At 40.1% G+C, this 27,988-nt stretch overlaps 1 protein-coding gene across 5 annotated transcripts; it reads left to right on the top strand.

Annotated features, from left to right (window-relative positions):
• On the top strand, positions 1 to 27,988 carry LOC129179054 (LIM domain only protein 7-like). Of its 5 annotated transcripts, none has more exons than XM_054771872.1 (26): positions 1 to 148; positions 245 to 316; positions 5,492 to 5,562; positions 5,787 to 5,856; positions 7,251 to 7,357; positions 8,254 to 8,284; positions 10,070 to 10,183; positions 10,262 to 10,400; positions 11,044 to 11,185; positions 12,914 to 13,064; positions 14,086 to 14,231; positions 14,425 to 14,608; positions 15,617 to 16,153; positions 16,842 to 17,153; positions 19,089 to 19,203; positions 19,827 to 19,988; positions 22,328 to 22,353; positions 22,430 to 22,537; positions 22,632 to 22,718; positions 22,983 to 23,131; positions 23,306 to 23,350; positions 23,470 to 23,522; positions 23,594 to 23,765; positions 23,846 to 24,019; positions 24,936 to 25,038; positions 27,321 to 27,987. In XM_054771872.1, exons 2-26 carry the CDS (start codon positions 248 to 250, stop codon positions 27,327 to 27,329), a joined length of 3,276 nt encoding a protein of 1,091 aa, XP_054627847.1. In that variant the 5' UTR covers positions 1 to 148; positions 245 to 247; the 3' UTR covers positions 27,330 to 27,987. The 5 variants fall into 5 exon arrangements, with proteins under 5 accessions (XP_054627847.1, XP_054627845.1, XP_054627846.1 ...); XM_054771870.1 differs by having other exon boundaries at positions 27,395 to 27,987; XM_054771871.1 differs by having other exon boundaries at positions 22,632 to 22,706; positions 27,395 to 27,986.

The following is a 27,988-nucleotide window of genomic DNA, read 5'->3' on the forward strand; positions in this document are numbered from 1 at the left end:
AAAACGCTACTTGGCAGTGACGAAAAGTTTGAGGTTCGAACACTTCCGTGACCGTTGGACGCCAATTAGTGGGAAACAGCCTTTGTGAGCAAAACCATTTTGATGCAGCTTGCATAATTTCACATCACATTGATCGGCATCTATTGAAGTAGGTGATTTCATGCGCAAACGTATTGTCACGTGTTGTTTGTCTTGTGTGCTCCAGTTTGTTGTATTGTTGTGTTTTCACTGTTCTGATCCATAGCAAATGGAGTGGCGCCAGCAAAGCACTTTCAGCTGTGCGGATGCCTTCAATGAAGCTCAACGTTGGATAGAGGTAAGCTTTTCATGTTTGTGTTTTTGTACACGATTTGCTTCAATTAGAGATTCACAAAATATGCTTATGCTTGTGTTTTGAAATTGCTGAATTGTCTTGTCTTATTGTACTCTAAAACCTGTGTGTGGAACATCCCCTCATTCGCTTAAATGAACAACTTAAAACAGTTTTATCACAGGTCGTTCAACGTGTATTCATTTCCTGACAGTGCTTGTTTCCTTGTAGTCTATCAGCCCAGCTTGCTGCACATTTAGTGGTGAGTGCGACAGACACTGCTGCAGAGTTGGTCATATACCAAGTGTGCTTGTGAAGGATGTGGTTCAAAAAGCATATGTTCTAGTGAGTTGGCTGCTGTCCAAGCATTGCACATTTTGCAAAGATTAAACCATGGCCAATCAATTCAAATTAACCCTGAATGTCGACTAACCTATATGGGATGCGAGTTTTGTCTGAGTGGCTCATAATGAGAATGTGTCCGGTGTTGGCAGTAAGCCCATGCCAAACTTGCATTTTTCCACCTCCTGTCAAATAAAAGCATTGATGATCGTGCGTGTGGTAGAAGCAGGAAGGAAGCATGGCATATTGCTTTTAATTATTTGGTAAATGTTGTTCTTAACCAGGCATGTGCAAACCTTTTTCCACAGAGAGGGGCCTCATGCTGAACTAGAAAAGCACTGAGAGCGCAGACCTCCGCCAAGTGCCATATTGCCCCCCCCATTGTGATTTACACCATAAATATTAGTCCTTCATTTATTTTATCTACATATTTAGCTTCCTTGAGCATGCAAACATAACATTAGCAATTTGATTCATAGTAATATCAATATTGGTTCAGAAGTTATTCACAAAACTTGCATTTTCCGCAATGGCGGTTTTCTTCTAGATCTAGCTCCATAGATTTTGAAGATACAACTGGAGTGTGCCAATGGATTGGCTGCATGGTTCTCTCTTGTAGGTTTTATTATCATTGTAATATGATCTTTATTATGTATCCTGATTGTTTATATCTTTGACAACAAACACACTTGCTTGGCCTGATCCTCCATTTAGCTTGATGTAGATTTTACCGTTGGTGCTGCAAGTGTTTTGTATCTTTCCGTCTTCCTCAAGTCTCGTGCTTTCTTGTCGATGTCGGCATTGCGTTTTGTCAGATGCTCGTTCATATAGACTTTTGTGCCTCTCGGCTTCTTTCTCTGTAGCAGTGCAGTTTTGTATTCCCTGTTGATTAACTTAACGATGTCAAGTGTGGTGTTGCTTCTGCCATATAGTGGGATGCAACTGTCTGGTGTTCTCTACATCTACCTCCTTTTACTGTAGGGAGTTGGCAGTCTGTTGCTTTGTTGAAGGATCCATTCCATCTGGTTCTTCTGTTTTGGACTGCCCTATCTTTTGACCTAGATGTAATTCGGAGCCCTGTGTGGATCACATCGTTCATTCGTGCATTCTGATCTATCTCATCAATTACATTTTTCATTTGCTTAGTGATATTTTCCTTTACTTGTTTCTCGATCTCAAGAGTGGTGCAAAAGGCAGCATTATCCTTCAAAAGTGCCTTGATATCATCCTGTAGAGTGTTTATCATTGAATAATGCTCTATTTTCTTCCATAGGGTTTTTAACCTCAAGAGTAGCGCACAAGGCATCATTGTCTTCCAATAATGCCTTTATCATCCTGCAGAACCCCAACATCCTTGCATTATGCTCTGTTTTCTTCTATGGGGTTTTTAGCTTCCTTAAGAGCATCGCGCAAGGCAGCATTGTCTTCAAAAAATGCCTTTATCATCCTGCAGAACCTTGATATAATTGCATAATGCTCTGTTTTCTCTAATAGGGTTTTTAACCTCCTTTAGAGCACCGCAGAGTAAGCTGTGTCTTGGTTATACAGTATATAAAATGGTGTTTGTTGCATGTTTATAGCTTGTCTTCTCATAATGAAGATTCCAAAGGGCTCGTATTTTTTCATATTCTGGATCATAGTATCTGGAATTATTCCATTATCTGGCTCAGTCTTTGTTATTTTGTCGAACCTGTTGGAAACATGTGCTCTGAACATTTTTTTTGTGGAGTTATATGCACAAGTGCTGAAAATGGTCCTATCTAGCAGTGTTAAAGAATCCTTTAAAAAAATTCCTGGATTCAGACGGTGATCCGCATGACCCCAAAAATGTAATCATCCATCCATCCATTTTCTATTCCGCTTCTTCCATATCCCATTTCCAACAATTCCTGAAAATATCATCAAAATCTATGCAGCACTTTTCAAGTTATTTCGAACACAAACAACAGAACACCCAATGGGAAAAAAACTTAACCTCCTTGGCGGAGGTAAAAATGAAGAGATGCAAGGGCCAGTTTGTTATTATGTAAACCAACAAATGTAGATATGCTTTTAAAATAAAAAATTATACATACTGTATTTCAAGAAAAAAAAGCATATTTTTAGTATGAACTTTAGTCTTTGTTTTTTTTAAATTTTCCCCCCCTAATTTTTGCTGATTTTTTTTTTTTTTTTTTAATGTTCCAAATATTTCACCTGTCTTCTTAAATAATCCTCATACATTTCTTTTCATGAGACTTTCCTCCCCCCCCTCATAATATTGACTATTTTCGATAATGGCTAAAAAAAAAATAATTTCTTTTAATATTTCAAGTCTGTGCTACTAAAACGACATTATTTTTCTTAATTTTATAACTTTATTCTTGTCAAATTATTATTTTTTTAACAACTTTTTTTCTGTCTTGACTTAAGTTACCTTTTTTTCCCATTTCTGCTGGTTTTTTTTCCAACTATTAACTTTTCTTTCGAGGGAAAGGCTTCTTGAGACGTCATCTGTACTTCTGTGAAGAAGGTGTCGGACGTTTCGCTCCTCATCCGAAGAGCTTCGTCAGCGAACTAATAAGTGCTGGTAACCTAGGTCTTAAATACAGTAAGAGTGGGCGGAATTGGTGTGCCAACACCCTCCTCCTATTGGTTCCTTACACTAAGCCTGGGCGGAGTAGTGGTATAATCCTCTCCTGCTATTAACACCTCCGAGTGTCGCTCCCTGAGTTGGGTATGAACGACTCTGATACTAGCTCGTTAGCATCTATTGTTCTGGCTCGGCCCTGGCTTCAGAACAATAGATGCTAACGAGCCACTATCAGAGTCGTTCAATTCCGCCCACTCTTATTGTATTTAAGGCCTAGGCTACCAGCACTTATTAGTTCGCTGACGAAGCTCTTCGGATGAGGAGCGAAACGTCCGACACCTTCTTCACAGAAGTACAGATGACGTCTCAAGAAGCCTTTCCCTCGATGGACAACTCCTGTACAACTGAGAGCCTACACAGACGCATTAACTTTTCTTGTAAGTTTTCTTCTCGTAATTATGACTTTATTCCCATAATATTTTTTACTTTTCTTCTTGTAACATAACTTCATTCCACAATGTAATTTTCCAAAAATTACAGCTTTGTTCGTTGTTTTGTTTCTCATATTATGACTTAGAAAAATAACACATTTGTTCTTTTTAATATTTCAACTTTATGCCACTAAAATTACCTTACTTTTCCTCATATCACAACATTGTTCTTGTAATATTGACTTTGTGGTTCGATCACAACTTTTTTCTTTTTTTTCTGTTTACCATTTTGCCGTTTTCTTTTTCAACTATATTTTGAGAATGTAGCGTGGGCCAGTAAAACAGCTGCAATCCACAAATGGTCCCCGGGCCACACTTTGGACATCCCTGTTCTAAACGCTCCCAGTGCCAAACCCCAACAGGAATGTGCTAACAGTGCTTTCTATGTTTAACTAGGGAAGGGAGAAGCAATTACTCATGTATTTAGATTCAACATAAGAGAATGGACATTTCAAACTCAACTGGCACTGCTCCCAATTTAAGCAGAAATTAAATCTATTGAAAGTTTGTCAATTTTTAAAATACAGTTTCACAATTTGACTGTATACTGCACATCATTGCTGATGCCACTGACAACATTCTTGATGCCAAACTGCACAAAAGTAATTGTGATTGTGGATTCCTGGAGGAACTAATTAGAGAGAAGAATGGGCTTTTGAGGCCCTCTGTTAGTTGTGGGGCTGAACCTTAATAACCTCATTTTTGTGTCCTCATTACTAAGACCCCTCGCCTTGTGTGTGTATATACTGTATATTATATGGCTCATATTGAATTATTTCAGTTTAATTTGGTATTTTGAGACTTCTTGTCCACATGCATCCTTTTATGGTCTACTGAAAAATTTGCCAGATATGAGGATACCTAGGCAGAAATTGTTTAAGTTGCTTTTGTGGAGTAGTTGTCTAGTTTTTGTAGTATTTTTAGCATATTCGGCACTTGGGGAATGCTCTTGCGTTGTTATTTTTACCAAACACAAAATTTTTGCACACAAAGTTCATGTTTTACCAGCAGTGCATGGTTCCATTGTGTTTCCTTTGCCTAATTGTTGTTCAAAATCAAAATGTAGCTTAGGTTATTTTACATGCAGTCATTTTCCCCATTAGAGATAATGTGTTAACCATAATTTCTGCCAGACTTTGTAATGCATGTATCAGTGTTGACATCCACAACCACCCTTCTTGATTGTAGAAAGTTGGCCACCTGTTGCGTTGTTGAAGCAACATCCTTCTGTTATCAGCTGCCCTGGCATAAGGCCTGCATGTAATATGGAACCCAGTCACAATAACATTTTGTTTATGCGTCTGGACTGTTCCAAATCATCAATCTTAGACATTTTTTTCCATATAATGTGAGCCTTTCCATTTTTCTATTTGTTGGCGAATCGATGCAGTATCATTCTTCACTCCCTTACTGTGTTTTAAGTACTTCATGTCATTGCACTGTTTTATCTCTTATTTCATTCAACCTTTCTTTCAACCTCATTACTTCTCGGGGGACTACATGGTTACCGGCCTTCTTCCACGTCCTCTGCATCCCCTTCGACAGAAGCCCTTTTTCTGCCCAATTTGTAAATTGCAGTCAGTGCAGAACTCTTTTCAATTCTATATAAAATAATGCACTGTAAAAATAAAAAAAGTGAAATATAAACGAAAAAAAACAAATGTTAAATGCACACTAATCCCCAGCAACACTGCACATTGATCAAATTCCATGTGATATTCTCTTTGCCACAAGTTGAATTATTTCTGCTACTCTCCATCTCGTTTTGTATTTTAGGAGGTGACTGGAAAACCTTTTGGCTGCAGCGATTTCCGAGCTGCTCTTGAGAATGGAGTTCTGCTTTGCGAGTGAGTCATGAAGTTTCTATATCAATTTTGAGAAGATTTACAGTATTGACCCACTGACTTGACGTCAACTGCAGTGTTGGCATAACACTACCAAAGACTGAAACTGGTTCTTTGGTCCTGCTCCATATTTATATCCATTTATCGATCATGTCGTCTTGCTTCAACAAGTGTTTGTATAATATCATCGTTGTAGAATGTTCTTCAGCTAATTGATTTTTCCACAGCCTGATCAACCAGTTAAAACCTGGCATCATTAAGAAACTGAATCGACTTTCTACTCCCATTGCTGGCCTGGTAAGGATTGGATTTTTACATGTAACCATGTGTTATTTGGTGTGACATATCCTGTATGTGGTGTCTGCTCCGCAGGAAGTTCGGACATTTCCTCTCTTAAAATCTTTTCATTTTGATGTTCTTTTTCTGGGTGACAACCAAACTTCTCACTATATTAACACGTTTTTGCATAAGTCAAATTTAGATTTTATTTTGGCTCCAGGCTGTTTTGACGCCGTTACACAAATTTGTAAAACTGCTCAAAGCAAGATGAGGGAAAGATCAATTTCCACCCACCAACCGGGGCCAGTAATTAGATGGAATGCTTTTCTTGCGTAGAAGTGATGTTAGAGGGTACACACAAATTGCACAGTTGACCTATAAACATATAATAATTATACCAGACAATGCTACTGACATGTTTTTAATGTTAAGGGAGTGTACACATTTTCAGCTCTTTTCACTTCACATGCAACGAGCAATCTTCCTTCAATGTAATCATTGCAACATGAAATACATAAAGTGATATATGCAATGGACGATACACTGTTAAATACATATTTCAAGAAAGGGACAGTCTGCCTAAAAGCAGACAAAAAGGCGAGGCATTTGGTGACAGAGTATAGTACAGAGAATGTATCAGAGTATAGAGGACAGCAGTCGTGCAGCCTTGCCCGTCTGTCGGCGATGTACAAAGCCAACTCGGACCCAGCGGTTCTCCTAAGCTACGTGCCTCCCGGGCCCCTCTGCTTCGTGGCCCTGACGTCAAGGTGCGATACACCCAATGGACAAAGATGCGTGCATTAAATTAAAGCAACATGCTGCCATTGTTTAATAGAGATGAGAATGGCTCTGCACACTGCACTTCAGGTAAGGAACTTTCCAAAAAATAGTCATCACCGTGTTCAAATTTGCGGCCAAGGGGCCATTTTTGGTCTGCAGTTTGTTCTTTCCAATGAGCTATATTATTAAATATTACACTAATTTGCTTTGTCACATATAACACAAAGCTTATTTAGCTTATAGTCGAATATACTGACCTACATTGGATTGGTTTTACCGTCTTTAATGTAGACATCAAAGTGGCCCTCACATCCTTCACTTCCTCTGTATGCTCTGTCAATTATATTATTTTAGAATTAGAGAAGTAAAGTTTTCTTTTTTGCAAAAAAAAAAAAAACCTTACCAAAACCACAGTCCCAAATATCTAGGTATGGACCACACCATTGGTTACCTGTACAATTACACCTGTAGTATACACAGGACTATGTTTGTAAAAATGTTATCACTTCATCTATAGAACATGACCACCTGCGCATGGGAATCATTATTAAATGGATGTGACTTGTTAACTTGACTTACTGACAGGCCTGACTTATTGGGGCAACTTCTGTCTTTTGGGTTTCAATCCGCAGGATAACGTCAACGTGTTTCTTAAAGCTTGTGAGAAATTGGGACTGAACGAGTCTCAGCTTTTCCACCCAGGAGACCTGCAGGACCTGTCAACTCGAGCTACACTCAGGTGCAGTTGTGTTTAAACAGCGGCTTTTTTTTTTTTTTTTTTTTTTAAATCCTAGTATGTATGTAAACATACTGGCTCATGCAATGCACATTTGCCTTTCCGGCACCTTGGTATATTGTTATACAGCCTTGTCATTTTACTTGTGAAATAAAATTTGTAGTCAAAAATGCCTTGACTGTAAGGGCGCAAAAATACATTTACAGTGTTCCCTCGTTTATCGCTGGGGATAGTTTCCCAAAATAGCCAGCAATAAGTGCAATCCGCGAAGTAGCCAACTGCATTTTTTTTTCCAATTATGTATGTTGTTAAGGCTGTAAAACGCCTCACCATACGCTTTTCTCAGACAGACATTAACATTTTCTCACATTTCTCTCTTGTTTAAACACTCTCAAAAAAGTTCAACCCTTTTTGTTTGAATTTTAATGATCAACACAAGAAATGAAGTCACTGTGCCTTTTTTGTCCTGGTGCCGTACTGCTGTACTGTAGCATTTTTGCATCCTTGTTAAAACTTATTGCTGCAGACGAACCGAAGATTCATTTACATGCAAGCAAGCAAGCTAGCGATGATACCGGAGACATGGCAGGACAGCACGAAGGAGATTGGCTGTAGACCATTGTCAATCAATCAATCACGACACAGAAAACAATGGGCAGTGCAGACAGACGACAGAGGGAAGAGATACACTCAATGCAGTTCTTCTTAAAGGGCCAGGCTTGGCCTGTAAACGGCGTTCATACTGTAATTAAAAAGAATCCGCGAAAGGTGAACCGCGGCAGAGCAAGGGAACATTGTACTATTTATAAAAAATAAAGTTTTGACACATGGGAGTTTTATAATGAGGTATTTTCTACATACTAATTACATTGGGTCTTTTGTCCCCCCTTTTATTGCAGGAGAAATGAAAGCAATCGAAGACTCAAAAATGTAAGTAATGGTTATACGTAGGATGCTCCGGTCAAGGTTTTGTGCTGCCGATTTCGACATCCGTTAGTGAAATCTGCTGATACGATTGCATGGATTATTAAGTAGACTCTGGATGTGAGAGTACATTGTCTGATGGATCTCATGCAGGACTTCAGGTCGCTGGGCTCCAAGTGAGAGAGCTGTCAGCGGAACCCGGTGTCTTCCACAGCTGACTGAGAGTCTCATCATCTATTCCGATGAATGAAATTATTTTCGGGTTATTTGATTAGCCTTCTGATTTATCACGCACAGCGTTTTGGTTGCGTTAGCTGTCCTTTGACTAATGCTGCACCATGAGACTGGGAAACTCACCATACTCCGTCAAGTGTTGGATTTTCAAATGCCGTATTAAATTCAAGTTAAATTAAAGCTTTTTAACGTGCTATCCCCGGGAGATGTATTTTTTGCCATGTGCTGCAGGGTGCAAACTTTACATCACTCTCTCAAATGGCATAAATTCCACATGGCAGACGTGTTTGTTTGGAATCGTGCGCCTGCGCAGTGTGAGGGAAAGGGGGAGGGCGACGCTACCCAAGACATTAGAGCAATACACTACACTACACTACACTACACTGCACACAGGGATCGACACAGGCTGCAGGATACAGTAGTACAAGACACAAGTCATCGGTGTTCAAAGGCATTTATTGGCGTAAGCCGATCAGATGCTTTTCCACAGACATCAGCAATACTGATCAGTGGCCGATTGATCGGCGCATACCCAGTGATACTAAACATTGTCCAAGCTTACTTTAGTCATGGTTTGAAAGCCACACATTTTGTCTCCAATCTGCAACAGATAAATCACCAACTGTTCAAATCAAACACACAATGTGTACCATCATGTTGCCTTTTTGAAGTAGCCTCTTCTTTCACAGATGTAGCACGTGAGCTTTTGATTGTGGGGTGCATATGGGTGGACGTGCTGGTATGCATGCACTGTTATTATTTTACATGTTTCTGAGGTTGCCTCAGAAGCCTCATTTAAATTCACACAATAGTTGGCTACATGCACACAGTAATGAGGCTGTTTGTTAGCGCTCTGTCACTCTTTGAAATGGGTGTTGCTTTTTTCTTTCTATTAAGCAATTAGGGTCAATTTGTGTCCATTGAAGTCCAGTTTTATGAAGCTCTTCTTTCATGGGGTTTTGTTTGCAATTTACATTCTATATATTTAATACTACAGAGATTTTAAACCGCCAACTACAAAATAAAAAGAATAGTCCATCTGAATTAAGATTTCTGATATTTTAGAGGCGATACATGCTTGAAGGGATATTCAAAAAAGCCCACTGCTTTGTTTGCAAAAATAAGGCATATGCCAGAAGCATGCACATATATTACAGGGATTTACTTTTCTTCCTAATAGGTGTCTGGTGTATATCAAAGTGTCAGCAGTGTTCAGCGCTGCTGCTTCGTCAATCAGTATTCACACATTTTCATTTATTCACACATCTTTGTCTTCCTTGGAAATAAAACAGCACAGCACTTTCTAAGGTCTTTTTCAAGCATTCTTTGTTCTAATTTAAGATTTTGTCAAACCTACTGCGGCATTACAAAACGTCACCCTTAACTGATGCTTTTTTTTTTTAATGTTTTTAGCTTATCTCAATGCAGTATACTGTCGGTTACTCACTGATTTGTTTTTATTACATTCGTACAATCTTATTAAAATATAAAATATTTGGTTTGCTTCTATATAATTTGTAAGGGATTTCATATGTATTTTCCCTTTCTGTATTTCAGGTTCTGATCACGGTGTACTGGTTAGGTCGCAAGTCCCACTTAGATGACTTCTACAGTGGTCCTCAGCTCAACTTCAAGGCCTTTGAAGGACTGTTGGGATTGGCTCTGTCCAAGGTCTGATCGTTTTCTTTCTTTATTTACATCAACCTTTTTCAAGTCCAAAATGGCATTAACCTTCCCTTCTTACTTCAGGCTCTAGATGAAGGCACTAATGTTTTTGTGAAAGATGGCAGCTGTTGTCATCCAGGGAGGTGGCCGAGCTATAAGAGGGAGAATTCAGTGGACAGCATCGACTCTGCGGAATCCCGAGCCATCCATACAAACAGTGAAGGTGCTTTTCTTTGTGTTGGAATAGTCTGTGGGCCTATTTGTAGTCAAGTCGTCCTTACACAACCTGCCTGAAATAAGAACTTCTGGTTTACCCGTTGAGCACACGGCCTCCTCTCTGATCTCCAATAAAGTATTTCCTTTGGCTCCAACTACAGATGTGGTTTGTTTTTCGAAGTGCGTTCTGAGAACTCTGGCATCCAACAAGGGTATACTTTGTCAGAATGCTTTGATGACAAGTCCACTCACATTAATTGTATTGGAATTATCTCTTTGCCTCATATTTTATATTATAATATTTAAACTCAACAACAAAAGTGTTTAATCTGATGTCTATAAAATATATAGCCACTTTTTCCTCATTGGTTTATCAGGGTGAATCCTTATTTGTCAACGCTGGACACACCACTCGGTCATGGCAATCTGTCAAAGTTTTCCCACTCTGGATAAAATTCCCACTTAACATTGTATGCACACAGAGCTTTCATCAGCGGCATCCAAGCAGGAAATATGCACCATCGATGACTGTTTTCTCAAGCCTTCCTGAATTTTTTTTTTTTTGTCTTTTTTTTTTTTTTTTTTTTCATTGCTTCAGCTAACTAGCACAAGGTAAGCCCTGACCTGTGTGTGTATATTGTCTTCTGCAGGTTGTGGAAGTGATGCAGAGGCTGAGCAGGTATTCAGGATTGAGACCACACAGCAGTTGGCCAAAGGCCATATCCCACCTCCACTCCTACGGAGGAAACGAAGAGAGGAAAGTGGAAAAGACTGTTCTACTTCATTTATCAGGTGCAAAATGAGTCCTCTCTGCAAAAAGTGTGAATCTGTTGTCTGTTGAGGTCTTCATTTCAAGTAGTCTTTTTTTTTTTTTTTTTTTGTTACATATTTTTTCATGCACACTATCAGTATTCAAATGTAAACCTCATGCAGTCAGGTATATTGAAGCATGTTAAAATGTGAAGCATGTTAAAATACAGTGTTTGTGACAGAATGCTAACATTCCTTGTAAGCTTTATAAACCCGGAGCTCAGTGATGGAATGTTGTACATTGGGCAGAAGTTTAGTTTTTGAGCAGCCTTTAATTAATATGACCAGATACAGTGTTGCCAACTTGGCGACTTTGTTGCTAAATCTGGCAACATTTCAAACCCTCTTGGCGACATATTTGTTCAAAAGCAACTAGCGACAAATCTAGGACTGTTTCTGGCGGTGTCTGAGAGTTTTCTGGTATTTGGGGACTTAAAAGTGAACACATGTATTGTTCTGCGGTTTCTGTTCTCACTGAACAGTAGGGGGTGCTATGGCTGTCAGGGCTTGGCAGACATTGGCCAATGAACTGCTCTGCTGGGAATAATGCATTATGGGAAGAAGCTGAAATTGTTGCTGTTTTTTTTATTTTAAACTTGTATTTGTACTTGTCTTGTTTATTTGTAAGGTATACCTTTTGAGTGTTAAGTGATGATTTTAGCATTCTTTGTAAGATGACACTGAGTCAGACTGTTTATATTGAGTAAGGACCTGGGATTTCCGATGGCTTGACAAGCTCGTTGTGAGTTCACTTATAGCTCTTGATTGGCTCCTGCCAAAGAAAGAGTTGCCGTTTTGTTATAAATTAGTCGCACCACTGCATAAACAGCAGGGTTCAAAGTTTAAGAATAAAGTAGCGTCTTATACACCGGAAATGACGGTAAATCACAAAGAGGCATATCCTTATGTTGACAGTGTTACTAATTAAAGATCCTTATTTTAATTTAGTGGTCTTCTGCTTCTTTGTGTAGAATCGTATTATAAGAATTTACGTATGTTCATGTACAGCATATAACCCGTGTATATCAATGCTCTTATTTCATATATCAGCTTTTTTCTGCCCCCAATATCGGTATCTGCATCAGCCCCAAAAATCCCATATTGGTCGTGACCTATTTTATTTAATTTTTTTTTGTCTGAATGAGAAATCTTGTCACGTTTTAATATCGTGAGATCTTGTGACACCACTGCGACAGACAGTATGTCTTCAATGCATATGTGTACCTAGAGTCAGCTGTAAAATCTGACGCACCCAGTGTGATTGATGTTTCTTTAAATAGCAATTGCTTTTTTCTTAGATTTTGTCAGCAAAGACTTGTCAGACAATTCTGTGACAAATGACAGGATTGTTTGTTTGAGTCAGTACTGCACCCCTCCCTTCAAGAGGTTCGCTGAGCCACCTGTTCAATGCCACTGGGAGAACACAGACTGCATCTGTTTAACTGTTGCTTATATGACTTGTTATGCAGCTGTACTGCTTGCGCTTGGCAAATAATTCTGAGACTTGGATTCGCGATTGTGTGTGTGTGTACGTGTATGGAAAGCTTACATGACACCCATACACTAGTTGTCAACGTACAGTGGCATATCTGCTCGAGTTGGCCAGTTGCCAATTCTATGTTGCACAAAATGCTCTTCTCATTGTGTTCACTTTGCTGGCTTTATATCCTGCATCAATTAATTTCATGTTTTTATTTTTATTCGTAATAGGAGCAAATCATTGACTGATATCCCAATGGTGCATCCTGCACGTAAAGTTTCTGAAGGCAGTAACGTTGTGGATGAGCACCAGCACACAGACACAGACAAGAAATTGAAGAGCCATGTTGATGCCAGAGACAGTGAGGCTCACTGGCAAGATGTAAGTTCTCTGCAAACATTGAGTACGTTAACATGTCAAACACATTTTTGACTAAGTGGACCTATGATTCTCAAGTCTAAGACGATCTGCAGATGTCCATATTTGTTCTCCCACAGTAGACTACTGCATCTCATTTTATTACAAAATGTTCACAGCTATAACATTGTTCAAATCTCTTACTATTATGTTTTTTTTTTTTTTTTTGCCACCATGCACATTATCTATAGCAGTCTACGGCAACATATTTTGGCCAATAAATTGATTTCCCTCCTGTGCGTTTGTGAGAGAACATATTTAGTGTCCCCACACATCCTTGGAAAGTCTTAAATGCAGCTTTCGGTTTCAAGGCCTATAAATGGCGAAAAAGGAGGTACTATGTGTCTCCATCTGGTTTTGTGCATGTTTAACCACAATTTTATAAGTGACCAGTGTGCCTTTTCTGGGGGGAAGCATTAGTTCTGTGCGGGTATCCTCTGCATTTCATAGACTAGAAGGCTACTGGTGGAAAGGTGGCGGTTGCAGAGTGTGATATGCAGGTAGCCAGTAATACGAGCAGTAGAGCGAGCCGGAGAAAGTTGATAAGGATTGCCCTGTACATTAGGGCTCATCTTATAAAGTTTTAATTTCTCAAAAAATTCAGGTTGCGGTTGTTCAGCCGGTCCTATTTCCTGTTTGTTGCTTTTTTAATGTTTCAAGGCAGTGGAAATTGCAGGCCCAAAACACAAGAATCATGTCTAACAACAATGTGCTCACCAAATCTGTGCATTCTTAGTTAGTAAAAAATCAATTGTAAAAAACAGTTTTAAGTTGTCGCATTTAACTTTTGTTTTTGCCGTCGTATAGTCTTAATTCTTTTTAGATGTCTTTTTAAATTTGTGCTTGAAAAATATGCAGATACCTTGATCTTATATGCTCTAGTAGTGGTAGTTTGGCTGAACAGGGCTTATAAATGGGAATGTAACAGCTATTTTATATGCACTAAACATTTATTTTTAACATAATTATATTTGTCCTTGTTCAGGACTTGACAAAGTGGAAGAACCGTCGCAGGAGCACAAAGTCTGATCTCCGCAGGAAGTCGCTTGACCGAGAACACGTCATTAACAAGATGACCAATGGGGCTGTGAATGACCATGAAGAGAAGGGAAAACACGTGCAGCTGAAAAGGTAGTCTGCTGTTACAGATGCACAAAAAAATGCAATCTTATGCTGCAAAGTCTATGTTTTATAACTTATATGAAAGGCTGCTGACCTCACTTGTCCGTGTGCCACAGTGAACTACAGTAATGTGACACATCCTCCATCTTTTCTGCTGCCTTCATTACTTTGACTCTTCTTCCATTACATATCAATTCTCCAGAGACCAGCTGTCACCACAGAGGCACAGCCTTGCCCGACGCACTCACTCCACTTCTCCTCCATCAAAGTGCTCAAGCTCTTTTTTCCGGCCACATGCTCGAGCTCCACTGGCTCGAAGTTATGCCACTGAGGTGCCTCTTGGCACTGTGTCTTCTCATAGCCAACAGAATTTTTCCCCGACACAGGTACGTTTTTTACATTTCTGTTTTGTTTACGCTCCACCTCAATAATTAACAATGAGTGTATTTTACTGACTAACACACTTCAACGTTAATTCTGCATTCACATTTTTTTCATAATGGTATTGATTCAACAGGGTGTTGTATAGGAATTACCGTGGTTGATAACAATCAGGAAGACTGTTGTGTTTCAACTATCCTTAAGTGGCACCATAGTAGTCCAAAGTGTGCCAAGAAAATGTAACTTGCACAAATGCACTACAGCTCGACATGGACACATATTTTCCAATCTTCCGAGAGGGAGTGGGAGAATCCCATTGAGATGAATTGTATTTGGATGAATTCGTCCCAGAGTCCTCTCACTAGTAAAAACCTTTAACTGTGCAGGCAATGTGTTAAGTAACTTTCTAACATTATTAATTACTATAAATACTCGGTTGAAATCAATAAATGAATGACACTCAATTTTAAATAAACTCGCAGAAGTACAATAAAGAAACATAATTTAAAATGTTATACAATTTTACACACACACACACACACACACACACAAGGCTTCCTTTTGATGACACGTGGCAAGCATATGGCACCCAGATGGCAAGCTGGCCAACATAGAAGTGTACCTCAGCCCTCCTCCTTGTCAAAGAGCACGAGCAAGTGGGACTCAATTGACACCACAGGTCACAGAACATCTATATTGGAGTCCCTTTTTGTTCACAAAAAAACTGCCCGATATTGAATGCTTTCACTGTCATCTTTTCAAAAAGGTGTTTAGTGAGGTATGCTGACTCCTGACAACAAAACGTAGTTTGAACTTTGGGCATATTTTTCACAAAAAAATGTGGTCAAACTCTACACTGTACAACTTGAGATGACACATCAGGGTTTCACTGCAGTTGAGCGTGTATCAAATGGAGTGGCTCATGAATGAATGTGTGTTTATGTGAATGAAGAGCGTTACCACACTTCAGTTCACTTCTGTCATGTAATGTCTGTTTCCTGGTTGTTCATTAGGCATCCTTGGTTGGCACCATGCCCGACTCTAATGGAAACATCTTGGGGGAAGAGACCCATTTTTCATCTTTGGCATTAAATCGAACAACAGTAACCACTCCCACTCAAAACCACCCTTTTAGCTCGCAAACCCAGTTAAAATCCCAAGGAATTCCAGATCCCTTCCATCCTACAACACACATGACTCAGCCAGAGAACGTTACAGCCCAAATGTCTTCTTTGGTCACAACAATGCTTCCAAATGAGAGAGAATCAGCTCGCTCCATGAATTTATCTGACACTTTAGGAGATCTCTCTGACCAGAGACATAAGTTTGAAAAAGAGAGCTATGGTTTCCCTTGGGAAAGCACAGAGGAGGAAAGTAAATGCCAGCCAGCTTCAGGCACCAGGAAGTGTTTGGCAAGAGCTGCTTCTTGGTCGTGCTCAGCCAGTCTTCCACGTGGTTTCAGGCGATCTGAAAGATCATGTCGTCTCTCGTCCGTCATCACCGCCAGGCCCTTTGGGACCAGGATGTCCACGTTGCCAGGACTATCTGACGTGAGTTACTCGTTTATTATACTTTCCACATGATGGGTATTGTCTCCAGAGGGGGAAAACAATTCTGTTTACTATAAAGCCTTGACACTGTCTTCTGTTGGCATGTGTGATGTTTTTCTACCCTTTGTTGGTAACGTGAATGCATGAGCTTCAGCTATGGCAGAAACATTTTACAATGCATTATGTAAGCAATTGTGCACATAATTATACAATGGGGTTACAATGAAGCCTGTTTCAGGATTCATTGTTGTAAAGACTGAAATGGTAATGTTCTGAATAGAAGAACCTCTAACCTTCTGATTTATTTCACCTTTAAAAGTTTGGATGTACAGGCATGTGTTTCACTCATTGAGGTTAAGTGCCCAGGTGGTTGCTAAGGCGCTTTAACATAATGGGGACATTTACTGTGCGTGCGGAAGGCCTGCTTTTATCTTTGATGCTCGTGTGGCTTACCTATTGTTTCCCCTCATTAATAATATATGCAGCTGCATCATTGTGAAACAGTCATTTATCTCTTATTTCATGTTCTCTTTCAGTGGTGAATGGTTAATGCAATTGCCGTGTTTTTTTTCGGAATACTTCTAAACGTCTATTTGTATTATTATTATTATTATATATATATATATATATATATATATATATATATATTTATATTTTATATTTTATATAATATTTTTTTGTCGCTCAGGTGAACAGTCCAACAGAGAATCAGGGTCCAATATCGACTAGTGAAAGAGAGGGACGTGTTCCCCTGCCCACCAGTTCTTTGCTCAAAAGACAAACCGCCACCACCTATCTAGGAACTTGGCATCAGGATCCAATGCAGACCACCAACCAAATAGAGAAGGCTTCTTTAGCAAAGGAAGCATGGAATAGTCTCCCTGACCAGACCTTCCAGACCAATGGCTTCCCGCATCAGTCCCAAACATATTTGAATATGCAGCCTCAACACAGCCAACTCACATCTCTTCAACGTAATGTCAGCATGGACGTTCCAAAGGTATGTTTTTAATCAATGCAAAATTGCACATCTTTTAAAAATAATCACTTTGAATGCAATTACAGGTGCATCTAAAAAATTTAATATCATGAAATATTGTCACTCATTCCAGAAAGTGAAAACCATTTATAATATAGATTCAATACACAGAATGCAATATTTCAAGCCTTTATTTCTTGCAATTTTTATGATTGGCTTACAAATAAAACCGCTTCCTCCCGCATTCATGTGAATGTGACTGTGAATTGTTGTTTGTTTTTATGTCTCCTGTGATTGGCTGGTGACCGGCCCAGGGTCTACCCCACCTCTTTCCTGAAGTTCAGCTTACCCATGACCCACATGGGTCACATCCTAATCAGCTATTTAACTTTAAACACCTGCAATGGTTTCCTGAGCACTTAAATTGTCTCTGTCTGGGTCAGTAGGCGACACAATCATGGGGAAGACTACTGACTTGGCAGACGGTCAGACAACACCTTCCACCAGGAGGGTATGCCATAAAAGGTGAAAGAACCTGTGGTTGTTCAGAGTGCTGTATCCAGGAAGGAAGGAAAAAGGTGCACTGTGCGATAACTGCAGCTTTGAGAGGATTGTCAAGCAAAGTCCAGAATTTGGGGGAGCTTCACAAGGAGTGGACTGAGGCTGGAGCACATCAGGAGCCACTACGCACAGACAAATCCTCGACATGAACTACAAATGTCCTATTCGTTATGTTAAGACACTCCTGAACCAGTCAAAAGCATCTTACCTGAACTGTGGAGAAAAAGAACTGGACTGTTGCTCAGTGGTCCAAAGTCCTCTTTTTCAGATGAAAGTAAACTTTGAATGACATTTGGAAATCAACTGCACTTTGACTAGCAACCAGTCTAGGGTGTACCCTTAGTCCCAGAGTCTGCAGTAAGAGTGGAGGAACACAGAATCCACGTTGCTTGAAGTCCAGTGTGGAGTTGCCACAGTTAGTACTGCCAAAGGTGCCAAAAGCTGGTTCATTGACCATAGTGTTACCGTGCTTGATTGGCCAGCAAGCTCACCTGATCTGAACCCCATAGAGAATTTATGGGGCATTGTCAAGAGGAAAATGAAGACACCAGACCCAACGATACAGATTGACCTGAGGGCTGCTATTAAAGCAACCCGGGCTTCCATTACTCTGAGCATGGAGGATATCAGCCTGTGGCAAACCATAGGCTGATCTCCTGTATGCCGCACTATCAATGCAGTTGTTCATGCAAAAGGAGGCTCAACCAAGTATTGAGTGCAAAGAAATGAACCTTTTTAGAAGCCTGATTTGTTTTTTTATTTATTTATTTATTTTTATTGATCGTATGTAATATTCTAATGTTCTGAGACAGCGAATTTTGGGATTTCATTATCGATAAGCCAGAGTCATCAGAACTGTAAGTAATAAAGGCTTGACATTTCACTGTGTAATGAATCTATATCATATATGGGTTTCACTTTTTCCACTTTTTGTGTCAAATGTTGAACTTTTTCATATTATTATTATTATTATTATTATTATTATTTTTAAAGATGTATTAGTTCAAAGTAAGGGCCCTGGAAATCTTGGGGCCCTAGGCAGTTGCCTGTTTGCCTAATGGTAAGTCTGCCCTTCTTCAGGAAGAATCAACTATGTTGGTCAATAGCAGTGCCCGTTGAGCAAATTATTTGACCTTGAATAACACAAAACTGAAAGGGAGCATCAGAGCAAATAACTAATGCCCTTCAATTATGTTATTGGAATTGCATGTGATTTTTGTTGACTGCCTCTAACGCCTGCCATTGCATGTTTGTACTGTGAGAGATATCCCCCCCTCTATAACATGAGGTGTCCTACTGAAAGTATTTAGTTTCCACCAGGAAGAGCTTGACATCGGATCAGCGGGTGTCGGCTTTAAGTGTGGTGTGTGTGTGCACGCGCTGTGTGTTTTTCAGGTGGACTGTAGCTACATGAGCGTGAGTCTTGCTTTTAAACCGAACAGTCGACAAGACTTTGGTTTCCAGCCTCACTGGGATGCTACTGGAGCAAGAATAAAATATATTCAGCCAGGTAAAACCTTTTACTCTACCTAAAAAAGAAATAGATAAAACCATAAAAATGGTTGCTGCTTTTTGTACTATTCTTTTTGATCTGAATAAGAGCATTTTAAAAAGGCTCATGCCACATGGACACAAAGTAACTTTCAAAGCACCCGTTTATTTTCCTAATACCGCAGATGAATTTGATGCAAACTGTTCAAATTCATTTCAATTATTTCAGTTCATTAAGACGATCGTTCTTACATGAAATGCTATGTTCAAGACGGCGTGCAGGTACATAGCCAACCATAAATATGTAAACCAATGTTGCACGGTCTCATGTGTTGTGGTAGTTGAAGACTGCTGTATTGTGCAGGAATTTAGGAACAACATGGGGAAACATTGGCACATCAACGGTACAAACAATCCACCCAGAAACACTTTGTGGAAAAGTTTATGGGTGACACACTTTCAGGCGTAGAGGCAACTGCTGGGAATTGGATGCATTAAAATTTGGAGCAGCAACCTTGTCTCCAGCTTGTTTCTCACTTTTTGGTTTGAGCAAATCAGTTCTGAAGCGAGAACCTTGTTTGTGTTGTGCTGTCTGCACCCTTATCTGTCTTATTTTCCTGACGGCTGTCCCTCCCTCGGCAGGCGGCCCAGCAGAGCTCTGCCAGCTGTGTGTAGACGATGAGATCGTGACTGTTGATGGAGTTGCAGCAGCACACATGAGCTCCAGTCTGTGGGAGGAAAAAATGGCATCTGCCTTGCAATCTGGCACTCTTACCATGGATATTTGTCGCTATGTAAACAAGGGTAAGCTACTGTTTGTGATGAAGAAATTCTTGTCCCTTTTTATACTAATGTCAATAAAGACTAATATTCCTCATAGTGACTATACTGTAGCACCGTTTTGATTGTTGAGCAGAGGAAGTGCTTATTCTGACAGTGTAGTGTAATGAAAACTGCAAATCCATTGGATCTATGACCATTGGATCATTTCAATGATGGCGAGTATGCTGCCCATCAGACATCAGGTGTAAAATATGTGCTTCAAATAATACCAAAACAGTTGAAACATGTCACATTTTATAAGTAGTGTGTAATTTTTTTTCCCCCCACTGAATTTTGGGGACTGGTGTTTTGAAAGCTCTTTCAGGTGTTAAACGGTCCCTGCAAATGGATCACGGTACATAAAATAAGTATCAATATGACTGACCCCAGCTACCTACATTTATCTTTATTTTTATTAGTGCACTCTTGCTGGAGTTTTCCATCACGGACAGTTATGCAAATTAGATGATTACAGTCCTCCCTCTTTTATAGCTGTTGATTGGTTCCAGACACGGCCGCGATAAGTGAATTTCCGTGATGTAGGATTCAATGTTTAATACAGTAAATTTAATATTTTCGTAGTTGGAGCACAGAAAGCCTGACTTTCTAAATATGATTTTTAACATTATTAGAACCACGTAGACATAAAATAACACCCCTATAGTCACCTTTACACTCTTATTATTCATTGTTTACATCACATTGCACAACTCTTGTGCTGCAGGGCCTCGAGACGGCCGCTAGCTAGCAAGCTGGAATTAACAAGCTGGCAAGCTAACCAGTTAGCCTGGAATTTATTTCTTCTAAACTTAATAAGCGAACTTGCCAATTTCACACAGAAAGGGAGAGGAACTTTTTTGTCTGACATGCCATGGCTGACTTCTTGACTTCATGCAGGTAATGTAAGGTGCCGTCTCATCAATGTTTTGTCATTACTGCCGCCTAGTGACCAGAATACTACATACAGTACTGTATCACTTGTATTTCAATATGTTTTGACTTTAAAAAAGGCCATAGTCTACCGCGAAGCCATCATTTATAAAATTAGTTAAGAATTTCTGAGAAGCCACGATATAGTGGGGGAACGTTAACCGAACTGCGATATTGCGAAGGACGACCACTTGATCTACCTCCCTCCTCCCACAGACCAATGCCGCAGAGACTGCAGTCTTATGGGAAATGGGGAAACACTGGGTTGTTTTGATTAAATTAAAAACTAAAGATACAAGCAGAATTGGTGACCTTTTGAACATTTTTTTTCAGATAAAAAAAAAAAAAAGATGCTTAAAATATGAAGATTATCTGAGAATACGCTAAATACACCTCTCTTGGCGTGGGTCACATTTTACAGTATGTAGCGTCATCTTGCCAAGTGCCAAAAATTGTATGTATTAACATTTTGTTTTAATGCTTGTTTTGTTGTTTTTGTTTTGTCCCGTTTGTCTCCTGCTACGATGGATTCTCCCCATTAAGCCTCTGCAGGGTTCAGCTCATGGGTTTACTTATGTGGTAATTGCTTGCACTGTGTGGAAAAAGCTTTTAAGAATTCTAAACTTTTGATGTTAAAACTTTATTTTTGCTGTGGAGTGCCACGAATGCTTAAATAAATCCAATTTCTGTTCATTCACTACAGCAAAACAGTTTATTTGAAATGTCACTCCCTGTCATACCATTCAAACTGGGGGGGGTACACAGTAATAGCAGATTAGTGTGCCGATTTATGCACTGATTTTCCAGATCCTGACATCTTAATCCCAGATCAGGACCCGTCAGTGGTGGATTTAGTTATTGGACTGTCTACAGTGTTTAAGCCTAGTTTGAGGTTTTGATACACCAAACTGTACCTTGAACTCACTTGCTTTCTATTTGGCCTGTATATAGACCGACAGGATACAGGAGGCCTTTTCTTTAGTTTTTAAAATGCTGCATTCATTGCTTCATGCTGCAGGACAAAGTAGGAAATCCAAAATTTTAACTAGGTAGGACAGGTTTCTGTTCCAACATGAGTGCCTCAGTGCACAAAGCAAGGCGCCTAAAGGCATGCTCGGATAAGTTTGATGTGTAAGAAATTGAGAGCCCTAGCCCTCAAGTCTATCAAACTGAGGAGAAGAGCAAACGTCTGTGACCTCTGACCTCACAAGTTCTTTGACAGACAAAAATGTGAAAGATGCCCAGAACAGGAGAGTGGAGGCTGTTATAGCTGCAAGGAATTATTGCCCATGTGATGTATTGGCAGTGTGTGGTGTTCAGTAGCAGACAGTGATTGTAAAGCCTTTTTTTTTTTTTTTTTCTTCTCACTGACACTCTGCTTTCTCACACAGGAGGTTCAGAATCTGCAATATCTGATGTGAGTTTCCACCATTTCATCAAGTGTGAATGAGTGTTGCTTGATGATCATGTTCAATCTGCCTGTGCATCTCCAGCTCCAGGTGCCATCTATCAGCCACTCCTCATCCAGCTGGTCATGGGACCGTGAAGACGACCGCAGGCGTCAAGAGAAGTGGCAGGAAGAGCAGGAGCGCCTCCTACAGGTGAAGACCGGCACTTTGGACAGTAGAGGAAGGAAAAACATCTACTAGTATTTTACATGTACTTGCATTTACTCACGTGTTTGCATTGATTTAGGAGCAATATGAGCGAGATCAGCAGAGGCTGGATACAGAATGGCAGAAGACGCAGCATGCTGCAGTGGAGGGGGAGGTGTGTAGCAGGGTGGGATTGATATTCAAGTTGCACTATATATGTATGACATTTACTTCTGTACCCCAAACATGTTTGTGCAACCAAATATCCTACACCCTGTAGGTCTTATTTTATTCTCATCAGGACTGATTTAATATGTGAAGATGAACAGAGTTCCTCCAAATATAAGCGAGTAATTCATATTGATTACCGATGATACCTACTGTATACATTGGACTTCATTTTAACACCCAGTGCACATGGTTCTGTAAAATGACATTTCATTTGTTTCAGAATAACATGGAGATGATCAGTGATGGTGAGGCCCCTGTAAGAGGGATTCATGTGAATGGTTTGACAAACACAGAAGAGCAGAGGCCTCAAGAGCTAAGCGCTCATAATAGCTCAAAGAAGGATCATAATGAAAAGATCAATGAAGACTGGTAAAACCTTTATTTTATTTTGTTACACAAATGTTTTGCAATTAAACACGAGTGCACTTTCTGTGGCGCGCTCAAGCATTTTTAGAATGGCTTCCCCACTCTTTGTCTGCCTGCTACTTACTCTTTTTGCTTTTCTTTTTTCTGCAACTTGCGGCTGCTAATGTGACACCTCAGGGCTGAAGGCTCCTCTGACTTTGCTCAGCTTTCTCCCGCACACAGGTCAGAACAAGCCTGACAGAGTGACTTATCAGCCCACGTATTATTGCTGTTGATATGTTGTTTTGCTCAAATATTTTAGGCAAATGTACAAAACTATTGACCTTCTGCCTCTCCCGTAGGACAAAGTCCTTGTCTACTCCAGCATTAAGTGGTCCACAAAAACAGCAAAAAGGTTAGATAGCCTTGTAGATATCCTATTCTTATGTTGCTCCTATACTCCTATAAATGTATTGTTTTGTTCAGGTGATCCAAAGAAAAGGAAAGGGGAGCCAGTTTCAAAGGCTGAGCAAGAGAGGCAGCAGATCTTGGAGGAGATGAAGAAGAGGACTCAGCTTCTGACGGACAACAGCTGGATACGTCAGCGCAGCAGCAGTTTTTACAAGGAACCCATCTACATCGGGATGCCTCTGAAGAGGTTGGGTCTGTCTGTTGCTTGGTCGTGTGGTCACTTTTGTGCTCTGTCAATAAATGCCTCTGTAATTCCCCTGCTCACAGGTACGAGTCTCTTGACATCCTTGAAACATCGCACTCGACCTCCATGGCTGGTTATCCCCGACCACACTCGGCTGCTGCCAGTTATTGTGGTCCAATTAGGAACTCCTCCTCCCGCTACAATACTGGATCCATGACATCCCAGAGAAATACACCCACAGACTTGCGTCCTGGCAGGTAATCATCACAAACGGTTCAGTTCCTTTTCCAGCAGTGTGTCATGTATTTTTTTTTGTCACTTAAACTGTTTAACGTGTGCTGCCTCAGGATGGTCAGTGCTTGCTGTGTGTGTGAAGGTGACCTGAGTAATGGGGCAGCCATGGTTATTGAGGCCCTTAGTCTCTACTTCCATTTTGCCTGTTTCCAGGTGAGAGGTCGATGACAGGGGGTCATGGTGTGCTCACTTGGGTGTGGTAATATTCGCTTGGGCTCAAATGCCACTTGGTTCAGTCTCACCCCTCTTCATCTATGACTTCTCACACCTTCATTGCTGACAAGCAGGTTGTCATTGTAGTGGTGTTCTTCCACATGGCGGTGTATGCCAAATTTGTATTTTATATTGGTTTATACCTGTATTATTTTGGTCATCACCTATACGTCAAAATGCTATACAATAAGATTCACTGCAATTCACGGAAGACTGCAACCATAATAATAAATATTGTGAAATGATTTTGTAATAGCAGTATTTTTTATATAGCGTTTGTATTTGATGTTAGATGTGAAATAAGGCTTATAAGACTTACGATCTATTTTTTCGGATCGTGGCATTCAACAGTTGAAGTCTTCTCGGCCTTTTGATTGGTGAGTAGCAAGGGGGCTGTGTCTGCTGTCAAGTTTCTTCTTCGATGCCTATTGCGAAAATGTCACTAGGAGAGTGTTTCCAATTTTAGCTGACCGGAGTTAATTAGTATGTAGACACAAATATGCATCCACTCAGGTTTATATGGCCTGCAGGTGATTTCCTCCAGCATCCATAGGGGACCTATGCTATTCTAAAGTACACCGGGTTTAAAACTATAATTAAAAATATATATTAAAGTAAAGGCACATTTGTTGCATTGTACTTTTCTCACTTTTTTCTCCTCCTCAGTGTGTGGGCTGCCAACAGTATCTTGGAAAAACAGAGACTGCTGTCCAGGTTCGTGTCCGACACAAGAAGCCATACTGTGAGCCCTGCTATTTCCAGCTTAAGTGTGAGTATTACATTTGGGTATTTTTGTGGAAACATTAACCCTTGATCGATTTGCAGTTTTGTATTTTCTGTTTGGATCACTTCAGTTTATTCCTTACTTAACATTAAACCAGGGGTGTCTAAAGTGCATCCCGGGGGGCCATGTGTTTTTTAATGGCCCATTATAGAAATTAAATGGTGGAATGGAAAAATAGAGCAAAAATCACAATGTAACAAGAAAAAGCTGAAAGGTTGATACTAGGGGTGTTGCGAGAACGCATAACCCAAGATCTTGGGAGATTAAAATATGACGAATTCTTGTTCAGAGAATAGCTCTATCTCACAGGAAGAGGGCAGCTAGAAATCTACCAGACTGTGTGCTATAGCGTCGCTACTGAATGATAATACACATAATATGAAAGTGGCAGTGCACCAGGTAGGATTGGAAATGCACATTAAGTGCTTTACTCATACTATAATCCTTGCAATCCTACCTGCACTTACTGTTCCCACTGTCACTCTTCCAATGTGTGACTTTTTTTGTCTGTGTTGAACAGCTGTCGCTGTGTTAAATGTTCAAGCAGGAGCTGCAGTAATTTCCACATAACATTTTTACTCACGGTGTTTTTAAAGAAAGAGATGGAAAAACATCACACAGCAACATCATAGGTAGATAACAGACAAGATACGACCAACGAATGCAGAGCAACCAAAAGTACAGCAAAGCACACTGGGAAACGGGAAGCGCTGTTGTCAAAACCGTACACGTTGATGCCGCATCGAGCACTGGGCCGTAGGTTTGCACACTCACACTCCTGATTAAAATCGTAAAAATTGATAGAGTTTGCATTTTGCACATTTGGATCTTTATTGAGGTTTTAAGTAGAACTACAATATGCAAAAGCAAGAAGGGGGAGTGAGACAAAAATCATTTATTTATTGAAAACAACAATTAAACTGAACAAAAAACTCTCCAAACCAGAACAAAAAATCTTCTCAGTAGGACTCAGTAATGAGTAGCTCCACCGTTCTTGTTAATCACTTCAAAAATTGGTTTGGGCATGCTTGATGCGAGTGTTTCCAGGAGGCTAGTGGGAACATTGCTCCAAGTGGTGAAGATGGCTTCACGAAGGGCATCACCTGTCTGGAACTGATGGCCATTTTTATAAACTTCCCTTGCCATCCATCCCCAAATGTTCTCTATGGGATCTAAATGAGGGGAACATGCAGGATGGTCCAAAAGAGTGATGTTATTCTCCCTGAAGAAGTTCTTGGTCAAGCGAGCATTGTGAACTGCAGCGTTGTCCTGTTGAAAAACCCAGCTGTTACCACACAGACGAGGGCCCTCATGAGGGATGCCCGCTGCAACATCTGCACATTAGCAGCTGCCGTTTGACGACCCTGCACCACCTGAAGCTCCAGTGTTCCACTGAATGAAAAAGCACCCCAGATCATGATGGACCCCCCCTCCACTGTGCCGGGTAGAAAACATCTCAGGTGGGATCTCCTTGTCATGCCAGTAACGTTGGAAGCCATCTGGACCGTCAAGGTTACATTTTTTCTCATCAGAGAATAAAACTTTCATCCACCTTTCAATGTCCCATGTTTGATGCTCCCTGGCAAAGTCTAAACGGGCAGTTTTGTGGCGTTGAAGGAAACAAGGTCTTAAATTTTTTTTTTTTTTTAAACCCTTTTCCCGCAGATGCCATCTGATGGTTATTGCGCTGCAGTCGGCACCAGTAAGGGCCTTAATGTGGGTCAAAGACTGTCCTGTGTCTTGATGGACAGCCAATCGGATCCTCCGGCTCAGCGCAAGTGTGATTTTGTTTCAGTCTACCACTTGACTTTTTTGTTCCATAATGCTCAGGATCGTTCAAAAAATGTAGAATGAATGTCTTACTGCGCCCAACCTCAGCAGCAATGGCACGCTGCGAGAGGCCTTGCTTATGCAGCTCGACAATCCGACCACATTCAAAAAGGTGTGCGTTTGTGTGTGTGTGATATCCTGATATATATCCACAAAGTTAGTTTAGACAAGTCAAAGCCAAATATGCATGCAAAGTTACTTTTAACATTTAAAAAAATCCTATAGAAAAGTAGCTGCTGAAATAAATATGCATTCGGCTAATTTTTGTAGAACCAATCTTATCTCAGTGTCTCATAACACCCCTAGTGGATACTAATAACTATTGACAAAGCTTTCTTTTAAATTACTTTTGGTTTTCAATATGTGGCCCTCGGTGGAAAAAGTTTGGGCACCCTGCACTAAACCATTTGCTAGTCTCTCTTTGTCTTTCATTGCAGACTAGATGAAATGACAAACTTCTGGTGTGATTGTCAAGCAAAAACAACTAAATATATCTCTGACAACATTTTAGCCACCAGTTCCCCATCCGTGTGACCAAGAGAAGGTACTCATGCTTGCGGAGTAAGGTAATAAATGAGACCCTCAGCACTGCTGGAATACACTCGTCATTCTGAATTGTGGTCATTAATTGTGAACTAGGAAAGCAGACCATGGCTTTCATTTTATCAACTTGGATTTAGTATATGGAATAAAGAAATATGTTGTTCAATGTCAAGTTATTTTATTTAATGTCACTTGATTGTTTAAATGTTTTGTGGAAGATTGCATTGTGGCTATAGCTAGATATTGTCTATTAATATATCGCTGTTTGGGAGCACATGTACTAGAGCACTTTTGCCCTCCTAATATAATCTCACTATGTGCACATTGGTATAAATCAGTGCTTTGACGCATTCATAATAAAATGGGCATATTTAACGCAATGTCTTCTGTGCAGTGTTTTAAAGATTTCTGCGATTCATGTTTTGGCCACACGGGGGCAGCCTTTCTCTCCTAAAGTAAATGATGGCGCCACTTCGTGTTCCAAACTTAATGTCAATATCACTATATGGTCTGTGGCATGGATTTACACCGAACACAGTGGTTTATGTAATATCTAAATAGC

The sequence above is a fragment of the Dunckerocampus dactyliophorus genome, chromosome 3 (assembly GCF_027744805.1).
Source record: "Dunckerocampus dactyliophorus isolate RoL2022-P2 chromosome 3, RoL_Ddac_1.1, whole genome shotgun sequence".
Lineage (NCBI taxonomy): Eukaryota > Metazoa > Chordata > Actinopteri > Syngnathiformes > Syngnathidae > Dunckerocampus > Dunckerocampus dactyliophorus.